We start from the raw sequence: 25,800 nt of genomic DNA, 5'->3' as shown, positions 1-25,800 counted from the left end.
CACATTTGCATTGGATCTCTATCACCACTCATACAATACAGGTCCCATATGCCTAAAGTTGGGAAGACCAGCCCATATGACCGCATCTCGGTCCCCTACCATGTTTGTACACTACATACAGTGCTGGTCCTTTGTTTTTGACAATGTTCAGTGTACACAACTCAAATCCCTGTGGATGTTGCAAAAATACACGGTCTTTGGTTTCCTGAAGAAGGATTTCAAGGAGGCACATCCACCCTAGTGCAGCTATGGGCGCCCCCATCTCTGGCCAATAAATGTCCTAGGTCACTTGTAGCCAATAGCGTCTCAACATGCACGCAGCTTTTTCCCCAATAGTGCAGGTCCTTGTATACTCCCTCACCTCACGGCCTCATCTCACCTCACCTCATCCACACGAACAGGCAGTGTCCCTCTCCCCCATCCTCTCTCTATAAGATGGCACAGCCCTCTCAGGTAGGGGCGAGTGTCTCACACTCACATAAAAAAAAAATGCCAAGGTTCTCCTAAGCACAATTCTCTTGCTTGTTGGTCTCCTACACAGGCTATGCACATGAGCCCATGCCTCCTCCTCCAGTCCTCCTCACTCTCTCTCTTTCTCTGTCTGCAGTTGCATACTTGCATAGAGATGAGATGATCTGATCACCTAGCTAGACCTCTCTCCTCTCTCTCACCTGTCTGAAGCACAAGCCTAGACCTTATGCATGGCCGGACACATCTGATCATAGGCCACACTCCTCCTGCCGCTCTCTCTCACACTCACGCTCACAGAGATCGACACACACTGCTCTTGGTGCCAGGACCTAGCGGGGAGGGGAGAGGCATCAGGGGGCCTTGGAGTCCCATCAGTAAAGCACATGTTTCCTTTCTGTGATTCCTCGAGCCCCATGGACTTACCGCTTTACCAACAGCTGCAGCTCAGCCCGCCTTCCCCAAAGCCGGACCAATCCAGCAGCTTCTTCTACTACCCATGCTCCCCTCCCTTCGCCGCCGCCGCCGCCGACGCCAGCTTCCACCTCAGCTACCAGCTCGGTAGCGCCGCCGCAGCGGCCACCCCGCCACAAGCCGTGATCGACTCGCCGGAGCTGCCGGCGCAGCCGCTGATGGAGCAGGCGCCGGCGCCGGCATCAGAGCTGGACGCCGCCTGCGCCAATGCACAAGGCGCCGGCGTCAGCCTCGACAGGGCCTCCGCGGTCGCGAGGAAAGACCGGCACAGCAAGATATGCACCGCCGGCGGGATGAGGGACCGCCGGATGCGGCTCTCCCTCGACGTCGCCCGCAAGTTCTTCGCGCTCCAGGACATGCTTGGCTTCGACAAGGCCAGCAAGACGGTGCAATGGCTCCTCAACACGTCCAAGGCCGCCATCCAGGAGATCATGACCGACGACGCGTCGTCGGAGTGCGCGGAGGACGGCTCCAGCAGCCTCTCCGTCGACGGCAAGCCCAACCCGGTGGAGCTGGGACTGGGAGGAGGAGATCAGCAGCCGAAGTGTAACGACCGCAGCGAGGGGAAGAAGCCGGCCAAGGCAAGAAAGGCGGCGACCGCCCCAAAGCCACCAAGAAAATCGGGCAATGCACACCCAGTCCCCGACAAGGAGACGAGGGCCAAGGCGAGGGAGAGGGCGAGGGAGCGGACGAAGGAGAAGCACCGGATGCGGTGGGTGAAGCTTGCATCAGCAATTGACGTGGAGGCGGCGGCTGCCTCGGTGGCGAGGGACAGGCCGAGCTCGAACAATTTGAACCACCACTCATCGTCGAACATGGCGTGTGGTGCTGCTGAATTGGAGGAGAGGTGCTCATCAACCCTCAACAATGGAGGAACCAGGATGCAAGAAATCACAGGGGCGAGCGACGTGATCCTAGCCTTCGGCAATGGAGGATACGGCGCCGCCGGCAACTACTACTGCCAAGAACAATGGGACCTTGGTGGAGTCGTCTTTCAGCAGAACTCGCGCTTCTACTGAACATGGGCACTAGGTACTAGTACTCTTCCAATCCAACTTACATATATCCTTGCCCCTCCCATGAACTTATTCCCAATAATTTCTTGTTTTAATTAATTCGTGTGTATTTTTCTTCCTAGCCTTCGTAATTGACTGCGTGACGTTGAACTTGGTTTGGTCATCGCATGATGTATTATAGCTAGCATGAACTGTGTTGATTCATCAATGGAATCTAATCTATATGTTGATCCTGTGATTTCCAAACTACTGCATCTCTCTAATGAAAGGGATCAAGTAGTATCTGCTGCTGATGGAACTTCATTATTTGGCAAGCAAGTATAATTCAGCTGTTTCATGAAAGAATGAGTTTAAGCAGCTGAAGGCTGAAGCTGTACCATGATGCAGCTTGTATGCATGTTAAAATCTGCAGCTAATAATAATGGCTTTATAGTCTGATAGTTCATGGGATGTTCATAAAATAATTGCTTTTATCTCCCACTAATTTCTTTATGAATTGCAAATCTGATTCGAACCTTCTTGAGAATACTCCACAATATTTCGGTCCCTCAAGGTAGATTGACATCATACTCTTCTGCTCGAGTTACGCTAAAAAGCTATTGTATATGCTATAGTTCATATTCTAATTACATTACCATACCATACCTCCACATTAAAAGTACCATGCATGATTTCAGTTTGTATACCTAATTATCAACTGCTATTTGAGTGGATCGTATATCATGCAGCTATAATTATACTAATTAGCCAACTTCCATGCATGCTTAATTACACATTTTCTGTAGCATAGAGTATATGCTGAAAGTTATGTATGTCTATCTATTAATAAGGTTCAGGAGGCACATCAACGTCCTCAGTTCAAATCTAGCCTTTATTGAGAATCCAGTCAGCTCAAATAACACCCATCACTTGCACAGCCGACAGAAACTATAGGTCCATGGCGACAACATCATAATCAGGTTAAAGTGAGACCTTGGCGTCTTAGTTTTGTCAATACACGCAACTAACTTGATGTTAACATAAGAAAGATGACATGCTGATTTTCTACGTCAGGTGTATCAACATCAAAGTTTGTTTTCTGCATATTTAATTTATATTTCAAAAAGTTCTAAAAAAAATTATACCTTGTACACCATTTTGAAGTATATATATACACCTGCATTTGGTAAGAAAAAAAAATAGATAAGCTTTTTTAGGTCTGGAGGATAAGTTTTACCTCTTAGGGTTTTTTGATTTTGTTGTTTATATATAGGAACTTTTTGTTGCACAAATGTAAGTATTTTAACAGGCAGTGTATGCGATTTTAAATAATTTATTTGCAAGTGCTCAAGTGCATGAACCTAACCTAGGTGTATATACTTCTAAATGTAGAACTGTATTCCTCCAGACCTAGAGGTGTTGCTTATATGCACAGGTCTTGTAGCTTCCAGATGAAAACAATGTTTCTTTTTTTTTTGCGATGAAAACCTGTTTCTGAATTTACAATTTCATGGGATGCAGTTTGCCCATGATATTTATCTACAAAAAATCAAACAATATTCTTTCCAGAACAAGCTGAATGCAGCTAAACAGATTTTAAATTTATGCAGCTTAATTATTGCTAGATTGAAGCTTGATTTCCCCAAGGATGCTATGTATTGTACTTGAGCTAGCAGCACTCAAAGTTAGCACACGTTAATGGTTTCTGGGTAAGAAATGTACTAAATGCTAGAGATGGTCAGCAATGAAATCCCCAAAAATTAGTATAAGGATGAGCGGCATATATTAGCAGAGGGTGCAGAGTGACAGATACTATTAGAGGGTATACTATATATCAACAAGTAGATAAATACCATAGAGAACTAATAAACTAATCGCGGCGAAGTGATAATCAATTTGACTAAGGTGGCCACGAAAATCTTTAAGCACAACACCACAAGAGAGTACAGGATAGTTTATCTATCTTTAGCAGTCCTCTTGCCCATCTATGTTTGCACTACACAAAATCTATATTTTAAAAAAATGGAAATGACTCCGCCGTCTGCATAAGCATCAGCCTTGTTTTATTACAAAGTTTTTTCAGCCATCCCAGCTAAGGAAATAAAGGGGAACAACTGATAAAACAATACAAAATGTAATGCTTAAGAATAACTACACAAAATGTAATGCTAAAGAATAACCTACCTTCTGATCCTGTACCTTCTTTTGGCGAGGTGACAGTTGTATTACTTACAGTAAGATCGCAGTGGTCCTTTATATATACTTTATTACCTATTAACATTCTCAGCTGGCTAGGTGTATGTAATAATTGATCACAAATTATTCCACAAATAAAAATGCCTAGGGAGAGCTAGCATACTCTTAAAAGAATGCTTTGCCTAATGGGAAAGCCTGCCTATTCTCTTGTGTTGTAGTCCTTCACTGGCCACAGCTATAACAAGAACTGCAATTGATCTGTCACCGCGATGGGCCCTAGCTAGCATGCAGTAACATATGGTAACTGTTGGTGCACGTAAAATTGTACACCACCGATTAATTCCACCCACACAATGCAGCCTCTCTCAGAGGTCACATGCTGTACTGCAAGGCTTCGGACAAACAGTGTGTGCACATGTATCTAGTCTTGTCATTCTGGAGTACTTTGTGTTTAAAAAAGACGACCAAGGCAATTGTATGATCTGTGCAACAGGCAATACGTACGTACCCCACATCAGGATCACTACGTACATTGAGCATGCAGCACACTGTACCGGAGACTGTTCATTCGTCTGCAGCTAGCAAACCAGCTGCACGCCCCTACTTGAGTGCAGGAGCTCGAGCCGGCCACCGAATTGAAGCAAACAATTACTCAATCTGCGCGAAACACAGAAACATTTTAATTTTAATTTCAATCAAAGGGCAACAATGTCATATTGCCTATGGAAGAATATTGACACAAGATAAATGCATGGATCTACCTACATGTAAAATAATGATTCTGAAATTATAATGCACCAGAGAAAAAAAATCTGAACTGAATTGAAAGGATTCACCATGTGTGATCTTTCTGTGAGATCAATTAAGCAGTATATAATTGTGCTTTTGGGGCAATGTGATGCGTGACAAGTGAAATTGCAACTCCATGTATTTTTGGGGCAAAAAATATAAATTGTAGAATATTTTCAGTATAATTATGCAATTATTTTTTAAAAACAATATGACATGTTTATGAGCAAAATAAATTCAGAGCATTGTGTACTTCTATGCAATTGTCTCAAAGTTGTATAGTCTCTACAAGAATAAAAGCACAGAGTCGTCATATGACCACACCAACCAATATATATGCCTTCGGTGCCACCCTTGACTAATAAGATTTTTCTTCCTAGAGATATGAACAGTTACTTGGGGGAAATGCAGGGGCTAACCACATTTATTTGTTACTCAATAAATTACAGTTACAAAGTACTGTATGCTATGATGATTCAAGCATACGCTATGTATTCATTATGGTACAACAATGATGATGATTCAAAGCTAGCTATGAAAATAGATTAATCTTTGTATTATGGTCATCTACACATGAAAGTATAATTTCTTCATTTGGCTCACCTTTCCAAAACAAGTGCTTCGCTGCAGAAACCTATTGATCTTGAGCTGGAATCAGTTCAGCACCTGCTACCTAAGGAGGAACTGAAACACTAGATGTGACTGCCTTCACATTAGGGCTTGAACATTATAAATACTCACTCACTTGAAAACATCAGCTGGGATACCCAGATAACTCAGAATTTTGAAGGAAGACTCGGCTCAAAAGGCATCCAAGGGTGTTCTCGGAAAAAATAGCAATACCTGCAAATATATCTGACCTGTTGAATTTAGCATCAGAGTTGAAGCTCATGTGGGACTCCATGGGGACGTTGGACCTCCCTCGTATTACAATATTATACCTGAAGTAGTTCCTTATCTGTATATACATTCTAGCTTCTTGCTTTCACCATTTTTGGCCACCTTCTATTCTTCTGCCTGCGCACACCATGGCCTTTTTCTTTAAAAAATATGGTCTTCTAGAATAAATAGATCTCAGCGTGTACTAATTGCAATGTAGATCATATTCTTAAAATCAATTGTTAGAAAATTCTGTATTTGCAAACGTATATCCTTATCTTGGATTTTGAAGCATCACTTTTCACCATAAGTCACTATTAATTAGTTAATTGATTACTGCCAATTGTGTATATTAGAGTTGACAATCTAGTGTGCAATTAGTAGAAGCAAACAATTTACAAAAAAAGAAAAAGATGAAGAGTCCAAAATAACATATTGTGCTGTGGTCCATGTAGTGGATGTATATATCAATTCTATTAGCACGATCAGTGTTATGATTGGTGTTATCCAATGTATCTAAACAGAGGTCATGTCGGGTTTGTCATGCTTCAATATTATATTACAACATCTTAGTCAGCCTGTTTCTCTGGATCAAAGTTTATGATATCTATCTCCATTATCCTCATATAAAGGATCATCTAACAAAACAATTGAGCAATAATCACAATAATTATGCACTGGTCTATAGCTAGTGTATGTTACACGAAGTATTTATAGTAACCCATCTGTTCAGTATTAGTTTTGTCTTCTTTTACCATGTGCTTTATGCATGGGAAAGAATTTATTATTGTGGAGAGTATACCTTCAGTAGTTTGTGTTCCTGTGCCTCATCTGAAACTGTATTTCATATCTTGTTTTCTGAAAAACAATGGTGGTGTCTGTTTTGGGGTCATTTGTTTATGCTTTACCTATACATCAGTAAACACTTTGGTGAAATTGAATATTCATTTGTCTTTATTTGACTTAAAAATGCATTATTTGTTCTTGTACATGTTTACAGCTTGTGATGCCAATACTTCTAGAATTCCGCCATCAGTATTTTGGAACTATCAAGATTGGACATATAAAAATAGACCACTAATTACTTTATTATGAAGTACTTTCAAAACAGCATACCTCAATTATTTTAGAGTATATTATGTTGGGGATCAACTATAAATGTTCAGGAGCATCAAACAGAAGAATGGTGTGATGACTTTATAATCTACCCAAATTTAGTGCACACACATGCCTGCTTGTGATAGTGTTAACAAGTTAATACAACACTTCATATTATTGGAAAGAGATGTGCCTTGAGTTGACCTTAGTTAATATGGGCTTCAGACCTTTCACCCTGTTACTATGGTCGATCAACTCTAAATCCAATTAAAAATAATTGCATAACTCAGGACTCCTGGATATCACCTGCAGAAAAGATTGGGGAGGCAATAATCAAATCATTCATTGATCCAATCTTAGATTGCTTATATAGTTACAAGTATATGAAGAATAGTGCAAGCTACTTACTTTCATGCATTGAAAGATATAACATTAGTACTTTACATCTAAAAAATGTTGGGTATTAATGAGATCACCTACACTACTTGTTTAATCGATGGATCCTATCCTTGAAAAGTTAACTATCCTTGTCAATTTTCAGTTTAAGGAACCTTAATTTTGTTGTTTCCATCTATGCAAACCTGTATCTACAGAAATCTTTAAATACATTCACCGCATTATATGAGGATGTTGTAGGCTAAATCTTATATGTATCTTAATGTTATATATAATTTAAGAGTTCTCACACAATTGAGACGGCAAGAAGATGAACCATATATAAAAAATTAGTTTTATATAAGGGTGCTTATCTAAATTGTACAACCGAAACCAATAAAACACGAGATTTTTATATATAAATAGCAGTTATAGAGGATGAACATCAAGGGTTTTGTGCCATAGTGTGGTAGAGAGCCACACCAAACATGCGGATCATTTAACAGATTCTTCATAACTTGTGTATACAAAGATGTATCGAAGTTTGAGAATTACTAGAATCCTTGTCATGACTACAGTAGCTTAATCCATCAAAGAAACCCAGCTCATATATATAGAGTACTTGATCCATTGTCCATTGTAACACTTCAATTGGGAAATAAGTGTTGGAGCTCTGCTATTCATTATTCAGAGAACAGTTAATGCCTCTGACAACTATGAGCCGGGAGGAGAAGATACCATACCATCTATAGACAACCAAATATCATCTCTAAATTCAAAATTCTTTCATGAGAATAACAAAATGAAACGTGCGAAAATTTGTTCTAGTAGAAAGTAAAACCAAATTAATGTAGCCCGCTTTTCAAGTACAGAGAGCTTATACAGCGCGCATGCTGTTTCTTCAGCATTTCATAGGGAATTGGGGGAAACAATAAAATGAGAAGAATTGACGCTGTAGCAGCCTTGTCGACTGGTATAAGAGCAGAAGTAAAATAACCCATCACTCTACTAGCTTGCTTATAAAAGGTCACTATAATTGCTAGCTTACCTCCATAATATAACCAAAAAAATCTTATACGTACTAGAAAACTCTCAGGAAGGGGCCGGCGGGCCGGGGGGATCTAGGTGATGAGGCCTGGAACTCGAATGGGAGCATGACGCGATGCCAAGGATCGGAGGAGAAGAATAAAGGAGACGAGGAGGAGAAGAAGTGATTCATTAGCTTACCACCCTACTCGATCGTTGGAACAAATTGCTGATTCTTTCACCCAGTTTCCTAGACGGCCGCCGGTGAGGAGAAACCAGGAGGTAGAGGAAGTGGCCATTGATCTCCTTCCCACCAATGGCAGTATCTCTACTTCCCACCATGGCTTTCTCTCTCTCTCTCTCGCTCCCTCCCCCCTCCCCCACCCCCCCCCCCCCTCACTCTCTCTCTCTCTCTCTCTCTCTCTCTCTCTATATATAGAGTGGATATACCATTTCTTGGCGTGATGGTTCCTGGCTTCTCGAGGAAATGCTTCAAAGTTGCTGTAGCAAAAGGCTGCAGGTATTCCTTTCTTTTCCAGAGAAGAGAACAAAGGAAGACGAAACTGGCTAAGTGCAATCCACCTCCAACACGTCGCTTGGCTTTGGATAAAACTGGAGGATGAGGACAACTTTTACTGTTAGCCCCAAGAATATAAAGCACCGCAAATAGGAAATGTCGTTTCCATGGTGTACGACCCATCAAATCAACAGAAATCGCTAGTACGAGGCTACCAACCTGCATTGCCTTCTTTCTTTTTTCTCCCTTCATTTTTCCCGAGGAATGCCCAGCAAGCTGCTTGCTAGGCGCGTGACTTGTCAACACGCGTCCACATGGCCAGCGAAAATATTAGGTGAAAATCACCCTTCCGAGCCTGAAAACCTACTAAAAGCTACAAATATTAAAAAAATAAAAAGATGCATATTTATAGTGCATCCAGGTATATAATTTATTGCAAAAGTTGAAATGCAAACTTAATATAGAAAAATTATATAAAAATAAAATCAGGTGCACGTACGCTTGAAGAAAAAACTTATTACCTTTGCCTCAGAATATAACAACTTTTGACTTGGTTAAAGTTAAACATTTTTATCTTTAACCAATAATATCTCAAAAATAACTATTTTAAAATAGAAAAATTACATATTACGATAGTTGGTTTCATTATAAATAAATTAATATTATTTTTATGTTGTTAAAAATCTATCGGGGGCAAATATCATGAATCCCCAAAGAACACTCCTTATGAGGGTGATTACGGATTAGCTTTCTCAAAGTACTCGGCTTGGGTCAGTTGGGCCGTCAAATGACCGCAAAACGGCCCACCAGAAGAAGGGCGTCAACAGCCCAACGCGAAGCGCGAGGGAAGGACACGGCCACCTCTCTTGACCCAAGGGTAAAGGATCGGGCGCGTCCGTCTCGCCCGACCCTAACGATGAGGGGTCGGTCGCGTCCGCCTCGCCGAACCCCAAGGGTGAGGGGTCGGGCACGTCCGCCATAGGCCGTGGGGGCCCAGGGACCCCATTAAACGATGGGTTACGCCAGAGAACATACCTCTGGCATAAAGGTAGCCGGCCATGGGCCATGCGCGAATAAAAACAACTTAAGCGTTACCGCGCAGGGTAACGCCAAAGGTTGTCCAAGGTCTTCTCCGGCTGACATAGGGCCAAGATGGGTGGCTACGTCGCAGTCCATCCACTAACAGCGAGACTATCTTGAAAGCAAGAGCCATACGCGGCCGGCAGACGGCACGTACATCTCGTGCTGCCTAGACACGCCCCCCAGCAATTGCTGGGTGACTCCAGCAACGGTAGCGGGGAGAATGAGAAAGAGGGAAGCTCGGCGAGGCCGTGCTGCACCGGAGGAACCTCTAGCCCCGCGTGAAATCAGGGCAGGTGCGGCAAGACTCGCCCCCACCTCCTTGCGGGAAGGAAGTAGGGAGTTACGGGTGAGTCGCACCCAACAGAACGATTTCACGAAGGGCGACGAATCCGCCTCCCGGGAGGAACCAGCACCCGATCCAAGGCAACCGCCTCCTAAAGGCGAAGCTGAGGATCTGGAAGCTCGAGTTCTCCTTCATCGTGCTCCTCCGCTCGCAGTCAATCCACAAACAGCAACCGACGGGGGGACGGGGTCCAGCTCGTACGAGCCGAACCCAGGCTTTATGAGGCCTAGCTCTACAATGCGTTCTTGGAGGACTTGCCGCCCGGGCTTGGTGCCACAACCGGAAACCCAACAGCGCTATATAGCCGTGCCCGGGCAAGCTGACAACGCAAGTTCGAACAGGGAGGAGACCAAGCAGCCAGCATTAAAAGGGTCCACCTACCCCAACCCCCATCAGCGATTGCGGGCCCGGCGGGATGGCACGAGAAAAGATGGGGTAGGCGGACGCATACTAGGATGGGAGCAAGCGACAGACATCGCGCGAGCCCTAAGGCGAGCGAGCGCGGACGCGGCTGGAGAGCGCACGCCACGTAACTCGGTGATCACCAAAGCTACCACCGGCCATAGTCGGCGGGCGTCAAAGATGAGACCCGACGGGAAAGCGCCTGAGCCAGGACGTCGTCACTAGGCAACCCCCGGATATGCTAGCTGGCCCTCTGTACGAATCTCCAATTCACCCAGAGGCTCGGGGCTACACCCACTGGGTGTGCTTGCGCACACCCACGTGAGACACGAGGAGGGAGACGCTCTGAGCGGTCGCATCAGCAAGGACATAAAGACGAGCACGCCAGCAGAACCCTCTGTGTGAATTTTTGATTCGCCCAGAGGCTCGGGGGTTACACCCAGTGGGTGCGCTCGCATGAGCATGACAAAGACAAGTCGCCTCCGAGTCACGTCAACCTAAACGCTGAGCCGAGAACACGTTTGGACCGGCATGGGCCACGCTGCCCAGGTAAAGCGAAACCCCAGCACCGCTCTCCAAGCCGCGCCGGTGCTCGAGGACTACTGTCGGGGGAAAATATCATGGACAACCCAAAGAGCGCTCCTTAGGAGGCTGATTAGCTTGGGCCAGCTGGGCCGTCACAAGACCACAGAACAGCCCACCAGGAGAAGGGGCATCAACAGCCCAATGCGAAGCGTGGGAGATGGGCATGGCCGTCTTGCACGACCCCAAGGGTAAAGGATTGGGTGCGTCCGCCTCGCTCGACCCCAACGATGAGGGGTCGGCCACGTCCGCCTCGCCTAACCCCAAGGGTGAGGGGTCGGGCACGTCCGCCATAGGCCGTGGGGGCCCAGGGACCCCATGAAACGACGGGCCACGTCGGAGGACATACCCCTGGCGTAAGGGTAGGCAACAACGGCAAGCCCTAGCTGTCCACCATGCTGGGATTAAGCCGTAAAATGCGCCGGAGGCTCGCGCCGCCCATCTCGGCAGGGCGCACGTCGCCCGTCCTACGGCCGGACAGATCCGCACCGCCCATCCCTTTGGGATGTACGTCGCATGTCGCACCAGGGCACGGCATGGGAGCGCCTCCATCGTCATCTACAGGGCTAGTGGGGCCCCCGCGAAGGGGAGAAGCAGCACAATCCCGGGGATCTCTTTCGCTCTTTTTCTCTCTCTGTAACCACTCCCTTTCCTTTGACTTATAAAAGGGGAAGGGAGACCCCCCGCCAGAGGGGGGAGATTCAGACTCACACTTGTACACGTACACTCCACCACAGACTTGGGAGCCTAATCCCTCTCTCGTCCGTTTGTAATCCCCATTGCAAATCTTGTGTAAGAGCAGAAGCAGCTCGAACTAGACGTAGCAACATTCAGCCCGAACCAGTATAAACCCCCGTGTCTTTTTTGCTCACCATCCGGACGACACACGTAATCACAAGATTTACTAGTCAGTGATTCGAAACACCGACACAATCTTTATGGTTTTTTTACCATCTACGGTCAAAGTTTAAAAGGTTTGACTTGGAGAAAACCTAAAAATAGCTGTATTGTAGGTAGTAGAATTTTGTCTTCAAGTGTACTTGCATATGAAATTTGTCATTTTTGGATGAAACTTTCGTAAACAAATTTGAATCTCAACTTTTGCTACATGTATGGGTGCACAATTGATGTGCAGCGCTGTGGTCATGTATCATTCTTAAATTGTTGAAATACTTGCAATCATATCTGTAGGAGGTTGTTATGCTTCTACTAGAAAGGTGGTTTCCACTTAATATTTCCTCAGGTGACTAGGCAAAGTTCGAGCTTTCAAGGCCTTATGCATGTGCCGGTGCCTCCATATCGACCCAGTAGTAGATCTTACTTATAATTCACATAAAATAATTAAAAAGAATACGCAAACTAAACACTGAGCGTAGTTTGATTGATTATGTTCCTTATGGTGAACATATCAACAATATTTGAATCATACTCGCCTCTTTTTCTGTATATATTTTAGAAATTAACAACACTATTTTTATTAACAGACAGCGCTCTAGTTGATAGTGATGCGACTAGGATAACTTTGTCAATCTCAAGACCTATCATCGTAGTCTTCCGAATGTCCTTATAGGGGTAAAATATGTGACGTGCATTTACGGGTGACCATGCATCCGTGTAAGTAACTGTTTGGACACGTGTTAAAAAACCTAATCATAAAAAATAGATAATAGCTACCGGAAAAATTGGGAGGCCTTTTGTTGCAAAAATTGCTTATGCTAGTAAAGAGAATATTCTAAACTTTTTACATGTGCAAATCTACTTTATAACTTTCATCTTATTTAAGGTTTCATTTAGCAATGTAGTAGCTTCACAAAAATTCTTATGCTTGCCCGTAAAGACAAAATAACTACATTCACCACTTTGACTTTAGGACAAAGGCACCCCTTCAACATTTCTATAATATATGGCGTGGCTGGGATCACTCGACGTAACAATTACTGTATTGAACTAGATCTCTCAAGCTTAATGGTCACATAATAATTACTTCCTCTAGATTAATTTAAGAGAGCCTTTTGTTGGGTTATTTGTTATTTCAATGATCCCTATCTGTTTTTAGTACTTCAATTCACCACGAAATATGAGTAGATTTTTTTCCATCTTTTGGTACAGGGGGCGGATCTAGATATGTAGGCAGGAGGGTCTATAACTTCCTTTGCCTGCCAATAGTGGAGTTCTCTCATGAGCCCCTTCATCAATTTTTCGACATGGAAGTGAAGAACAGGGGGATAGATAGAGGTGGAAGAGGAGGAAAATCAGCCCCCTCTTTGCCCATCCCACACCCACCAGCTCAGCCCAATACCTTTGTTCTAGATCCACCACCGTTATTGCCATAATGAAATTGTATAAGTAGTGTTCTAACTAATAGCTACCATATTTCAAAAAATATGGTAAACGCAACCATATTGCTTGCAATTAATGAAGATTCTTGTGTACATTAGATTCCGTATGCAACACAGCATCACAAATTCACAATTGTAGTCACAAACTAACCCTTAATCACTAACAAATGGAGCTTGGGCTTCATAAAGTTCTGTGTATTCCAAATATGGATATTTTAATTACAACGTTACCAAGCTTTGGTGAGACAGCTAGCATATGATCAGTCAAAGATGGTTCTCTCTGTAAAAAATGATTTGTTGGTATGTTCCATTTTTTCCAATAACAGGTCAAAAAGGTAATCCGCTGCTACAAAATGAGCGGAGTTACTGTAGCCATTGACGTGCACTTGGAAAAGTATTTTTAGGGGCGAAGTGATACCATCACCTGCCCCTGAAAATGAGCAATGTGAATGCATTTTCATTTAGGACTCAATGTACAGCTAACCTACCGAATACAGTACTACATTTCGTGTTTAAAATCATTATATTTGAACATAATTTAAGTATGTAGATTATTTAATTTTAGTATGTAGTTTATTCTGTAACGATCAGAGTACATCATGCACCTGAAGAGCGCAAGGGGAAAATAAACGCACAGTAAACTGTAACCGCATAGCTCTGCACTATTTGTATAGATGACTCTTCTTCTTCCCGAAAGAATCATTTTACATGCACGTAGTGCGATTTACATAGTGCTCAAACAGCACGAGAGTAGTAGTGTAGTTACCCACATATAATCAAAGGCAGTACGCGCGTGCAGATGAGGCCAGAGTGTGAAAGGTGCACGCGTGTGTTGCATATTCCATGCGGTAATCTGTACTTTCATCAGGAGAGTGGAGGCTTGTTCCACTTCTGTCAGTTAAGCAACCAACAACCCTGCAAGTGTTGCCATCTCCACATGCATGTCAAATTAAAGTGCCTGTTAATTACTGGTACGATGCGGCTCAGTAGCTTCAATTCATTAGCCAAGCTAAGAGATCGAGAACAACCATGCGTCCGTGAGCATTCATCGACAGCTACCTGGGAGCTCAAGTGCTTGTTCTTCGAAAAAAAGAAGCTCAGGGGCTCATCAACGAGTGCCCCGAACAGGCGAGCACATCGATCAGCACTGTGCAATGGAAGGATCCAGTGGCGGAGCGCTGTGCCCGGACGACGATGCTTCCCGCGAACACCGAGGCGGCTATCAGCTAGCCGAGCTGACCCCGTTTCGGTCCTCCCGCTAGCTCCGTCGTCAACCTGTAGCGTTTACGCCAAGGCTCCTCACAGTAGGACGCAGCCCTTCTCTCTCGCTCGTTCGCTCTGGCCGGAGACGCCAGTGGGAGAAGAGAGAGAGAGAGAGATGGCAGGGCGTGCTATATATTACGTGGGGCCCCGGACAAAGCCGACGTTCCAGGGCGGGACCAGACGCGTGCGGCGCGCGCCACATGCGTGCACAGCCGCGCGCCACCCGCACGCCTGCCATGCTGGCCGCCCGCCGGAGCGGGCCCCTACCACGCTCGTGCCGTCCCATCCCGGTGAGCGCGCGGACCGCGTCCTCCTCGCCAATTCCCCAAACCCTTCCGCGCCGGCGCCGGGCCGGCAGCTCTTATCCACACTATCCTAGCCGCTGTTAGATGCCCGCAACACATAGGTCATGGCAATTCCGAGCGCTAAACTGCTAATTATACTGGTAGTACTACTACAGTAGCTAGCGCATGCTTAATTTGGTGATCCTGCCGGCCATCCTCGAAACATTCTTCAGTTCTGCTATACATTTTGGAGTAGATCCTACAGACTACGGTAGTGAAATACAGTTGAATCTACAATGTACTAAAAAAAGTGACCTTAAGCAATAAATGCAATCTTATGGTGCACCTTATACATTGTGGAAAGTAGCAATAGCAAAAAGATTCCTATGGTGCACCTTAAGCTTAAGGTCAAGCCATTGTAAATAAAAAATAATCTCTCCCCTTTGCTCTCTCTCTCACACACCATTTGCTAGATGCTTTTTTATTTTCAAGTACAAACCATAAGCATTGTGAAGTTGACCATAGCTATGTCCAACTGTTTATGGGTCCCACCTTAAGGTGTTGTCGAGCATCAGCCGTTGCCCTTGCCCTATCAGCAGTTGTACCAAAGAATCGACTGCGATTGCGAAAGCACATGGATACGTCTAGTACCGGCGCAGATCAAGTCGATGGCAGTTGTTGCAGCGGGTCGTTTCGTGTGGAAGCGTGATCAACAGTTCGATGAACAGCGATTTCCATGTTCTAGAACAGGGTAACGCAGCCCGACAGGCAAGCGGACGGACAGCCGGGTCTAGCACTCTAGCTAGCTAGGAAGATCCTCTCGGCGCCCTTTCAAATCCTAAGCTCCTAAGCACGCCGGCCGGGGGAGGTGGTGCGCTGGACGATGCATGTCTGAATTGGGATTCACTCGCGCCTCCAGATCTTGACTCGACCATAGATAGACTCTCTGTTGATGCAGCCGCCGGCGCAGCAGGCCTGAATTCGGCAGCTGCTTAACCCTAGCTAGCTGTGCTGGTCGAGCACGCATCGCGGCCGGCCGGGCCACGGGTGCAGCGCTGACTGTGAGGACGCATGCATAGACTTTGACAGTTTGACTCGAAGCAAATTCGATTAGATCAGAGCTCCCGCGGTAGTTACATTTTGACCGGCGGTGAAGGTTAAGACCTGCTTGGAACATGGAAAGCTTCACAAGAATTCCATCTGGAACTCGGGGGACATTATTTCGACAGGAATGCCCGCCTGGGATTGATTAGGGTCACCAAAAGGAACGGCTAGTTTTTCCCTTTCATTAAGCGATTAGCAAATGTAAACATCCTATTATTTCACAAAGCAACTTTTAAAATTGGTCCACAGTAACTTCTTATCTAGTGCATCAAGGACGCATTTTAGTTTACGGTTGCGCAGATGAAAAAAATAGAGGAGCGGAGAGATAATTCTGTCGGCCCTTTGCGGCCAGCTAAGAAATAAGAAACTTCACCTACAAGCTGTGCAGAAATCACAAGATACTAGTACAAATCCAAATTCTTAGTAGTACTCCGTCCTCTTGGTTGATCAGTAAACATGTTCATGGGCAGCTTGATCTGCCCCAAAGCATAGGCTTTATATCTTCTCGTACTCATTCCAGCGCTCGCAGAAACATATTAGCACCATCATCGATGGTCAGCTACTCCCTCCGCCAGCACGATAAACCCAAACACGAACAGCCTAACATCTCCTATAGTTCAAGATGATCTCCAAGACAAACGTATAATTGGCTCCAATCACCAATGATTCCTTGGCACAGACCAGGTGCAACCTTTCTTGTCCGACACGCTTGGGTGACCCTTCGCATTGTGAGAAGCCACCTGACCCCTTACTGGACGAACAATATCTATCAGTCAGATAATTGGGCGCGGATATTTTTCCTATCAGATGATATAGCAGAGAGGTTTACACCGTCTGTCTTGTTTCACTTCTCAACCAAGAGAGAACTACATTCAAACAAAGCAAAGTTTTTATTTACACTGAGACAACTGCATGTCCCTGAGAAGATGCTGCTAAACCAACCAGACTACCTGACCCGTCTATCAATCACAAGAGGAAGGGAAATACACTGACCATATACTTACAATAGATAACTGGACCGAACCAACAAAATGCTCATCAGCCACCTTTGCATGCTTTTGGTTAGACAGGATACTTGTATTTCCCCCATATATGCATACTGTAAACCTTTTTCTGATGTTGTGCACACCTCAATCAGCTTAAAGTTGTGATCGAGCCCAAATGCACGGCATGACAGAACCCACATGTACAGGTTTGTAATGTTAAGCTTGAGTTAGTGAGGCTTAAACATCATATACAGGCATGCGCTCTTCAATTGGCACACGGCAGATCGGACACTTCTTGCACTTCTCAGAACAAGACCTAATACAGTGAAAATGTACATTCAATTCAATGTGCAACAAATGATTGAGCCATTGCTCAGCTGGTAAGAGCGTTTATGAAAAAACAGAATGAAACATACTTGCATAAAGTTCTGTGCCGGCAAGGAAGTAGGACCATGCATATCTCCCCCTCATAGCAAATCCTACAAAGAACCTTCTCCTGGAAAAAGGAGGAAAAGATGACTGTTAGATTCGGTGATGAATTGTAATAATTTATTATCTGTGCCCCATATAAAAGAAGGTAATTATCAGTAGACAATGGCAATAATCCATTCCTATTACAAAGTCAACAGTTTCCCTAAAATAGTATAATTAGAATCGCCTAAGGTCTTTTAAAGTTGACTAAACCTAAATGATTCACTTGTGAGAGGGCATATGGTGCCAATATACTTCAAATGGAAAAAAGATGAGAATGAAGACACAGCATACTACAAATGGAAAGACAATGCAGACACAGCATACTTCAAATGGAAAGACAATGCAGACACAGGAAGGGGTCATACATTTTGAAGCCTTTCGTATTCCTGTTTGGTACACTTTGTAATTTCAGATTGCTCTCCCAACGCTGCCTGTAGCCTCCAAACCTGAAAGTGGACAAGATGGAAGTCAATATCTGCTGATTTTATCATGCAACGATGTGAGATATGTGGTGACAAAAAATCATGGAATAAAAAAATATGATTATATCATGTAACCTCTTCTGCAAGATCCTTTTTAGGCATTTTCCTAACCACCTCAGGTGGATAACCACAAAATGTGTTGTATCTTCAAACAAAAGAGCGAATAATCAGAATATAATGCATGAAAAAACAGCGCAAACTAACAGAACGTAGACGAACACTAAGATACCCAGTAGATTCAGTGTAAAACAACCGGGCTTGCTCTTCCTTGCTCCCTTCATCGATAGACCACCAACCAAGAAGCCTGCATCATACATGGATAAACAAGCTACAGTTTAAAGCCTGCATGAGGGTGGAAAGCGTATGATTCAAACAAATCAAAAGACACACCAGCAAGATAAATACATACAGAGAATAGCTCATGTTAGATATCAGATTGTACCTTGAACCACGATGAAGAAAGGAAAAACAGTCACGAACTTTTGATGAGGCTGTAAGATAATTAGGACTAACTGGCCCATTACGCAATAGCAGAACAACCTTTTCCACCAATCTTGCTAGAGCGAAAAGGACACCAGCGCCTTGCAGAATAAATAGTGGCGAGAAGAGTGCAAATATTGGGATGTACTGAGCACTAGCCGGTGTGCCCTGAAACAAAATGGTGAGTCATGCACTAACGAAAAATGATTATATCAGTTAACAGAGAGCAGCCATTAACTGTCAGCTAGTTTCCAACTGTCTGGGCTTGGGATGAGTTTACCACAAAAAAGATAGTTAAACTCAGCCAGTACTATTGACATGGTCTCAGCTGTTTCAATAAAACTGTTATCATATAGGTCAAATTATTTTCTAAATTCTAATATATTAAAACAATCAGATGTGATGGTTCGTGTTCCCAAAAAAGAAGGATTCCTTGTAAATTCATCCCTGTATGCTGTCCAGCTGTCTGGGCTTGGGACCGAGTTTACCACAAAAAAGAAAATTAAACTCAGCCAGTATTGTTGACTTGTTAAAGCTGTTTCGGTAAAACCGTAATCAGTATAGGTCAAATTCTAATATATTAAAACAATGCAATGTGATGGTTCTTGTTCAAAAAGAAGACGACAAAACGTTCTTTGGTCATTTCATCCCCATATTATGTTTATCAAACAAATGTTTCCTATGTGGTACAAGATCTGGATGTAACATACCTCCAACCTCATACAAAGCAAAACTTGGAAAGCAATCAGAGGTATTTTCATTACATGACCTCCGATATCAGGGAGACCACAAAGCCTATCTTGTTCGTGATCTTCTAGTGATGGGAGAACAAGGCCACTTTCCCAGTCACGGTATCTAATTGCTGCTGATGACGAGCTAGCTTCCCCATTAGTGGGATGCTTATGAATCATGGGATTAAACCATCTTGTACAAACAAGAAATGCAAAACACTCCGCAATCCTGGATGAGCAAGGTCCTGAATTAGACTATAGGAAACATCTCAACAAATAAGGAAGAATGACACTGAGACAAATCTCACCCATAATTTATAAACAAATCCCACCACCCCAGCGCACCAACATCACCTGTCATATATAATAACACATTATTACAGAACATTGTACAACAAAGGCAGAGGAGGCCTGAGAGGGGGAAAGATAAACTTTGCCTTTGTGCAACTTAAAATAGTTACCAGTTCAACTATCCTACAGGCTCATGGGGAGGGAGAGATATAGTTCTAAACTGAGCATTGTCCAACCTAAGAACAAAAAGAAATGTTCCACTTCCAACCCCCAAATACTATCTAAGAGAAGAAAAATATCATGATAAACAGTCATTCTAGCTAACAGGAAGAAAAACTTGTTGAATTCTAAGGATTCACGTTGAGGAACCTTAGTGAACTCTACTAGTCAAGTAAGCATGCAAGATACTATTCACAATGCATCATGTTCTACAAACAGAATAACTAAAACATGACACGCTCTACGTTAATTCCGTAGTTGCCGTACTCGAAATAAATAAGGTGCTGCCTCAAAATTTGCAGATGTTCAATCATAAAGAGAATAGGACTTAGGCCATGTCAGCTATAATGAGGCAATCAATTTTGGAAATAGTAATTGGAAGGCGATTTAGGAAACTTACCAGACAGCTTGAGAAGTGTGAATGTTGTAGCAGCTATAAGAAAAACCATTGAAATTGCAACCCAAAAATGCTGGTTACCAAACAAGGTCAAATGTCATAAGATAGTGTAACATTCTACTGTAAGTAAAACATGATGCATTCTCAAGATTATACCAGCTATTAGTGAGATATCTACGCAATATCAAAATTCAAAAGGGTTGTCTGCTTGTAAATTATAAGGGGGTAAGCGTGATGCTTTACATTAACTAAATATTCATATGAAATGAAACAAGTAAATTTCTAGCTACCATACAGAATATCAGAGAGCGATCTGAACATGTTTGGATAAATACAAGTCCTGGTGAGAGCTTACTCTGATTAGAACAAATTTCAACATGTTATAATAATGAACTGATACATATGTTCATTGTATCAGTTCTCACTATAGAGCACCAGAAATAGTTATAACACACCTTTACACTGACCCGAAGTGCTAAAATGGTACTTTCGCAAAGTGATGCAAGGCAGCTTAAAAGTTATGTCAATATTCTTGTTTTGTCCTATTAAATATCTTTCCAATAATGTCAAAACGTTGCATCATATATTTGTTCTGTATTCAACCCTATAATTGATTTGTGGCACATAGTGCTCCATTCAATACCAAAGCGCATCAAATGTATACTACTAAATTGCACGACTCAAAGTTTCCTGGTTAAGCGTATTCTATAGTTCTTTTTACTAAACAATGGACTGCAATTCAAACCAGTGGACAAAATGTGCCTAAGGTAGTCAGATCCACTAGTATGAGAAACTTACAGGAAGTGTCTCCCAAATAGCTTCATCGCTCATGCTTTCTTCATCTCCAGGCATTAAAGCTCTACACATCCTGAACAACAACAAAAAATACCAACAAATAGGTACACGTCAATGTCCATTGTCCACAGCAACTATAATATAGTTACTCTCTGAAAGCAAAATAATAACAATAATAATAACAATAACAATAATCTGTTTATATTTGGCCAATGAGGTTCACAATTAGGACCGATGAAGAAGATCAAAAGGATTCAAACATCGCTCAATGTCCTGAATGCATGCAAACATGAAAGTGTGATCAATGGCTAATATTTAACGATATCGCCAACACTCCTGTAGTGTAATGGTAAGCTTCCCAGTTGAGGAAAACACCAACCAGGGTTCAAACCCATGGTTTTAAATCGTCGGCTAAGGCGTTTAGCGGCAGGGCTGCAATTATGGCGTTTAGCGGGATATTGCCGGCATTTAGCGGGCTATAGCCGGCTTTAGCGGGCTAAATGCCATAGCGGCTGCCCTTCCTAGCAGCTATAGCCAGGTTTAGCGGCAGCTATAGCCAGCTATTTAAAACCTTGTTTAAATCCTGGTGGCAGCAAAAAAAAAAAAAGAAAACTCGCTGGCAACCCAAAAGATAGTGGCAGGGCGCCGGCCTGTGGCACCTGTGGTTGGTTTGGGCCCTCCTACCAGGGGGTAGTTGCAGTGGTCGCTAACACAGTGGGTCGTGGTCGGCCCAGGTTACGGTGCGGCCCTATAGGGTGAAGCCGGGTTCGGGGGTTTTCTCGGCCGGCTTGGCTGAGGTTTCTTCTTAGTGCAATGCCGTGGGGGCGGTCTTTCCCCTACCGGTGGAGTTTTTTTTATATTTAACGATATCATCCATAACATTGAGGTAGAATACTAAAATGCAACAATCTTATTGTATGCAGCAAAGAGAGCTACACCACGATGGTATGGCACAAGCACAGCAAACTAAGATGGACAGAAGGATCTTGTGAATTAACTATGGTCAGAATGCTGTCAAAAGAACAATGGAAGACAAATCCCCATCACAAGATTTTGTGTCCAATCTGTCGCATGTAATTTTGCAGGTAATGGAGCTTTACTTGGAACTAGAATCAAAATTTATAGCTTAGGCTGTGATTATAGACAGATGATTCAATTGGAATAGAAGTTATGATAAAATCTTTATACAGGACCAGCCTTTACCCAGCAGAGATAACTGGAACATTAAATCTGTTTCAGAAGAAAGCTAGCACCATAAAGGGCCATCAAGAATAATCCACTTGGATTCATATTGTGATACAGTACCTATAAACTTGCATGGCTACATTAGGAATTTGATCATTTATTAAGATGGTGTTTAACCCAACATACACCTGTCCTAGACATAATGTGGCAGTTATCACACACAACTAAGAATTTCTGAAACTCTGGAAGTTGTAAGGCAATGAATTTTAGAAAGGTCGTTTGCCTACAGCAATTACAAGTATATCAAGTACAAACAGCAATTCCAAGCATATCAAGTACATACAGCAATTCCAAGCATATCAAGCGTTAAGACGATGGTAACTCCTGTTCATGGGCATTGGGCAATACATTCTCATATTTGGGGGAAAACACTTATAGTATCAGACTGAGAATCCCCACAAAGAAAAGGGAATAGTTCACACTGATTACCTAAAATTGTCGATAAGAATAATTGCTTCAAAGGCCAGCAGTGGAAGGAACACAATCTTCAGATCAACAGATGGATGATTCCTAACTGGGCACACACAAAAGAAAAAAGTGTGAAGAACGCAGGATGAAAGAGCTAGCAGCAACTGCAGTTTAGATTAAAAAATTCGATGGATTCCATTATCTCAAATGCAGTTGCCAAGGTTTAGTGTACCCAATGGATTCAGACCCTACCTCTTAAGCTTTCAAGATATATGCACAGAAGCAGTTCAAAGGCAATTAGCAAAGGTGCTGCGACAATTGAATGGCATGGCGCCCACTGCACGCAAGGAGAAACATATTAGACCCTTTGGGTGCCAAATGAACCATGCTAGTGCAAACAGTGGAAATAGAACATGCTTAACAGACATATCAGTATCTAAATCTTACATGACGGCCATGAGGCAAAGAAGGTGCTGGCATTGAAAACCTTCCACGCGCAACAATCCCGTGAAAGAGCCATAGCGGAGTGAATATTATCCTACATGACCAAAAAAGCACAGTTAGCATTTCACATTATACCATTGCCAATTTGCAGCAGTTGTCATGAAGTAACCTGCAATTCGGGAGGCCTAATTATAGAAGAGTTTCTAAATTCTGCTAAAACATAAGCAAATCAGAACAATGGCTGCAGGTACCAAAATTGGCATGAAATCTACTTCCCCAGAACAATAACGAAAGGGAAATGCTGGCCGGCATAATAAGTCGGGTCACTGACCAGCATGAGCTGAATTGATGCTACCAGCAAATCTTCACTAGCCAACATTCGTGCCCCAGAAAGTTAGCTGAATAACGCGCCAGTAGAGCAGATTAGTCCAGGCACCATCACCCAACCCTCAATCGCACGCAAAGCGAGCATAGGAATCGACCAATCCCCAAAACCGCATCTGCATCACAGGTGTAGCCACTCCCCCCCCCCCCCCCCCCCGCCCCGCCCCAAAAAAAAATCACCGCACAAAGGAACACCTCGAAGCCCCCCAGCTCGCGCAATCAGATCGAATCAAAGCGGAGCGGCGGGGAGGTCTAGGGTTTAGAGTGCGTACCACCAGGAGTATGTGGTGCGGCCGTCGACCCTGAGCGCGAGGAGGAGCGTGAAGCAGAAGAGCGCGGCGTGGGCCGCCGCCGCCTGCGCCGTCTTCCCCACCCCCGCCCACGTGTGCCCCCGCCGCCGCTGCATCTCCCGTGCTCCTCCTTCTCCTTCCTAGGCTCCCGGCCGGAAAGCCGAATCTCCCCCTCTCCTCCTCCGCCGCCGCCGCCTCCGCTTCCTCGGGCTTGACGCTCGTGGAGATGGGCCGGAGACTCGGGGGAATGGGTGATGAACGCGAGGAACAAAGGGGGGAGAAGGGTTTCTCTCTCTTTCTTTCCTCCCTCCCTCTCTCTAGTCTGGAGATGGAGTCATGGAGTATGGTAAGATGATTCCATTCCTCTCTCTCTCTCTCTCTCCGCGCTTTCTATCCAACAAGTAGTAGGATAATGAAAATCTAGCAGTAATCTATTGCCGGGGCGCTGTTCATGGGAGGAATGGAACGGGTTGGATTGGATCGGGCCGGGTCGGATTGGGGGGAGGGAGTGGGAGTGATTTGCGCCTCCTGCGCTCCAGCCAGAAGTGTTCGGGGAAGCCGACGAGCTGGATATTTTTCTATTTTTTTCCTCCTCCTTGCCTTCGGTTCTGCCCCCGTTTGTTGGTTTTCGCCCGCCGTATTTTTTACTGCTGCTGATGACGATGCCCGTCCGGTCCCCCGTTTCGGCGGTCGCTTGCACGGCACACCCACTCCCGCAACGATCCGCCCCTGCCTTCGTCCGTCACCCGCCGCGCACGCACCGCGCCGTGACGGGGTCGGGGGTCGCGCGCGCGCAGGCACCGGCGCGCCGCGGCGCGGGGACCCGGGCGGGCGGACGGCCGACGTGCCCTGCCCTGCCGTGCCGAGGCGCGCGCGCAGGCGGCCATGGGTCGGTGGTTCCTCTCGGGGAAATGGGACCATACCAAACTCGTCGACGCGCGTGTCGCTGTCGTCACGGCTGTCGGCGCAGGTAGCTAGCAGCTGTAGCTAGTGCCGGATAATTGGTGGCCTGACGGGGTTCGGCACGCAAAATCTGGTGGGACGACGGCAACCGGCCGTGTGCGAGCGCAACGAACCAACCAATCATTCGTGCGGCGTCGCGTCATCACAGGGAAATCAGCCAATTAGGAGCGCGTGCTGTGCATCTGCTGACTGAGCACGGGCAAAGAGGGCCGACCGTGCTTCCCTTTCAGATACAATTGTGGAATGAACAGGCCTGACAGGTCGGGTCCGTGGGAGGATTTCAGGGAGCTTGATCGCGAGATCACTCTGCTCTTCTGGCAGGGATTGTTTCTCCGAAAATCGCTAGCGCTACGTACATGTTGCTGCCTACGTCATCTGGGCATCTTTTTTTTCTGAACAGGTCTACGTGCATCTGTACGAGCATCGATCGAGCTTGGATTTTGCTGGCATGACGCTGCGCGTGCGCGTGAGATTGAGATGCAGCGACCAACCAAAGGATGGCGCAAGTTGTTCGTGCACGGACGCATTCGCGCATGCTGGCCGTGCCTTTCTTCCCAAGAACGAACCGAGGTGCAGATATTTTATGAGAGCGGCAGCGCCCAATCCTATCCAGGAAATTCTGGAGAAAGTGACATCAGGACTTCATAGCAGCCTTATCTGCGAAAGCCTCCTCAGGTTACTTAACTGCTTGGTACACTTGGTTAAAGATAGGCTTAGCCCTCGAGCATCAGTTATCCAAACCACATATTCCTTTGTCTGTTCGTGTTATTTTTTGACCACGCCTAGGCTGCACCAGATGTGCCGTTTTCTGTTAATAGAGAAGAGATTGTTGAAGTACAAGTAAACTATCAGTTTTAAGCTTTTTGGTTGAACCGGTCCGTGTCGGATTAAGCTTTTCCGGTTGAGCTGCTTTTGACCCCCCACACCCCCCACCCCCTAACCTGAGCGACGAGACTCTTGCATCGTTTCTTCTTTGGACAGGACTTTTGAATCA

The 25,800-nt window shown here is 44.6% G+C and overlaps 2 protein-coding genes and 1 long non-coding RNA gene across 6 annotated transcripts; 1 reads left to right on the top strand and 2 right to left on the bottom strand.

Annotated features, from left to right (window-relative positions):
- Positions 1–490: 490 nt before the first annotated feature.
- On the top strand, positions 491–2,094 carry LOC112876998 (transcription factor TEOSINTE BRANCHED 1-like). The gene has a single exon (XM_025941190.1). It carries the CDS (start codon positions 855–857, stop codon positions 1,959–1,961), a length of 1,107 nt encoding a protein of 368 aa, XP_025796975.1. The 5' UTR covers positions 491–854; the 3' UTR covers positions 1,962–2,094.
- A 2,097-nt stretch (positions 2,095–4,191) lies between these two features.
- On the bottom strand, positions 4,192–8,659 carry LOC112876930. 4 transcript variants are annotated; one of them, XR_003225398.1, is made up of 6 exons: positions 8,502–8,659; positions 7,104–7,205; positions 5,864–5,939; positions 5,668–5,782; positions 5,526–5,595; positions 4,192–4,790 (listed from the first exon to the last, which is right to left on the bottom strand). It is a non-coding gene; the product is annotated as an uncharacterized LOC112876930 (long non-coding RNA). The 4 variants fall into 4 exon arrangements; XR_003225401.1 differs by having other exon boundaries at positions 5,668–5,777; XR_003225399.1 differs by having other exon boundaries at positions 5,526–5,606; positions 5,668–5,939.
- Positions 8,660–16,998: 8,339 nt separating this feature from the next.
- Positions 16,999–24,457, bottom strand: LOC112874388. Its single transcript, XM_025937681.1, has 14 exons — positions 23,826–24,457; positions 23,173–23,263; positions 22,978–23,062; positions 22,747–22,831; positions 21,076–21,145; positions 20,281–20,350; positions 19,679–19,724; positions 19,350–19,599; positions 18,602–18,807; positions 18,389–18,463; positions 18,235–18,304; positions 18,043–18,123; positions 17,620–17,699; positions 16,999–17,519 (listed from the first exon to the last, which is right to left on the bottom strand). The coding sequence occupies exons 1-14, from the start codon at positions 23,957–23,959 to the stop codon at positions 17,441–17,443; spliced, it is 1,422 nt and encodes a 473-aa protein (XP_025793466.1). The 5' UTR covers positions 23,960–24,457; the 3' UTR covers positions 16,999–17,440.
- Positions 24,458–25,800: the final 1,343 nt, after the last annotated feature.

The sequence above is a fragment of the Panicum hallii genome, chromosome 9 (assembly GCF_002211085.1).
Source record: "Panicum hallii strain FIL2 chromosome 9, PHallii_v3.1, whole genome shotgun sequence".
NCBI lineage: Eukaryota > Viridiplantae > Streptophyta > Magnoliopsida > Poales > Poaceae > Panicum > Panicum hallii.
Note: the sequence above shows the minus strand (reverse complement) of the source record. Positions and strands in the feature narration are given on the sequence as shown.

Bases quoted from the DNA above. Each gene is read 5' to 3' on its own strand.
- LOC112876998 (XM_025941190.1), top strand. From the start codon at position 855: ATGTTTCCTTTCTGTGATTCCTCGAGCCCCATGGACTTACCGCTTTAC.
- LOC112874388 (XM_025937681.1), bottom strand. From the start codon at position 23,959: ATGCAGCGGCGGCGGGGGCACACGTGGGCGGGGGTGGGGAAGACGGCG. The intron at 23,063-23,172 runs GTAAGATTTAGA...CCTTGCGTGCAG, and splicing joins CTTTGCCTCATGGCCGTCAT to TGGGCGCCATGCCATTCAAT. The intron at 18,305-18,388 runs GTATCTTAGTGT...TTTTGTTTGAAG, and splicing joins TTTTACACTGAATCTACTGG to ATACAACACATTTTGTGGTT.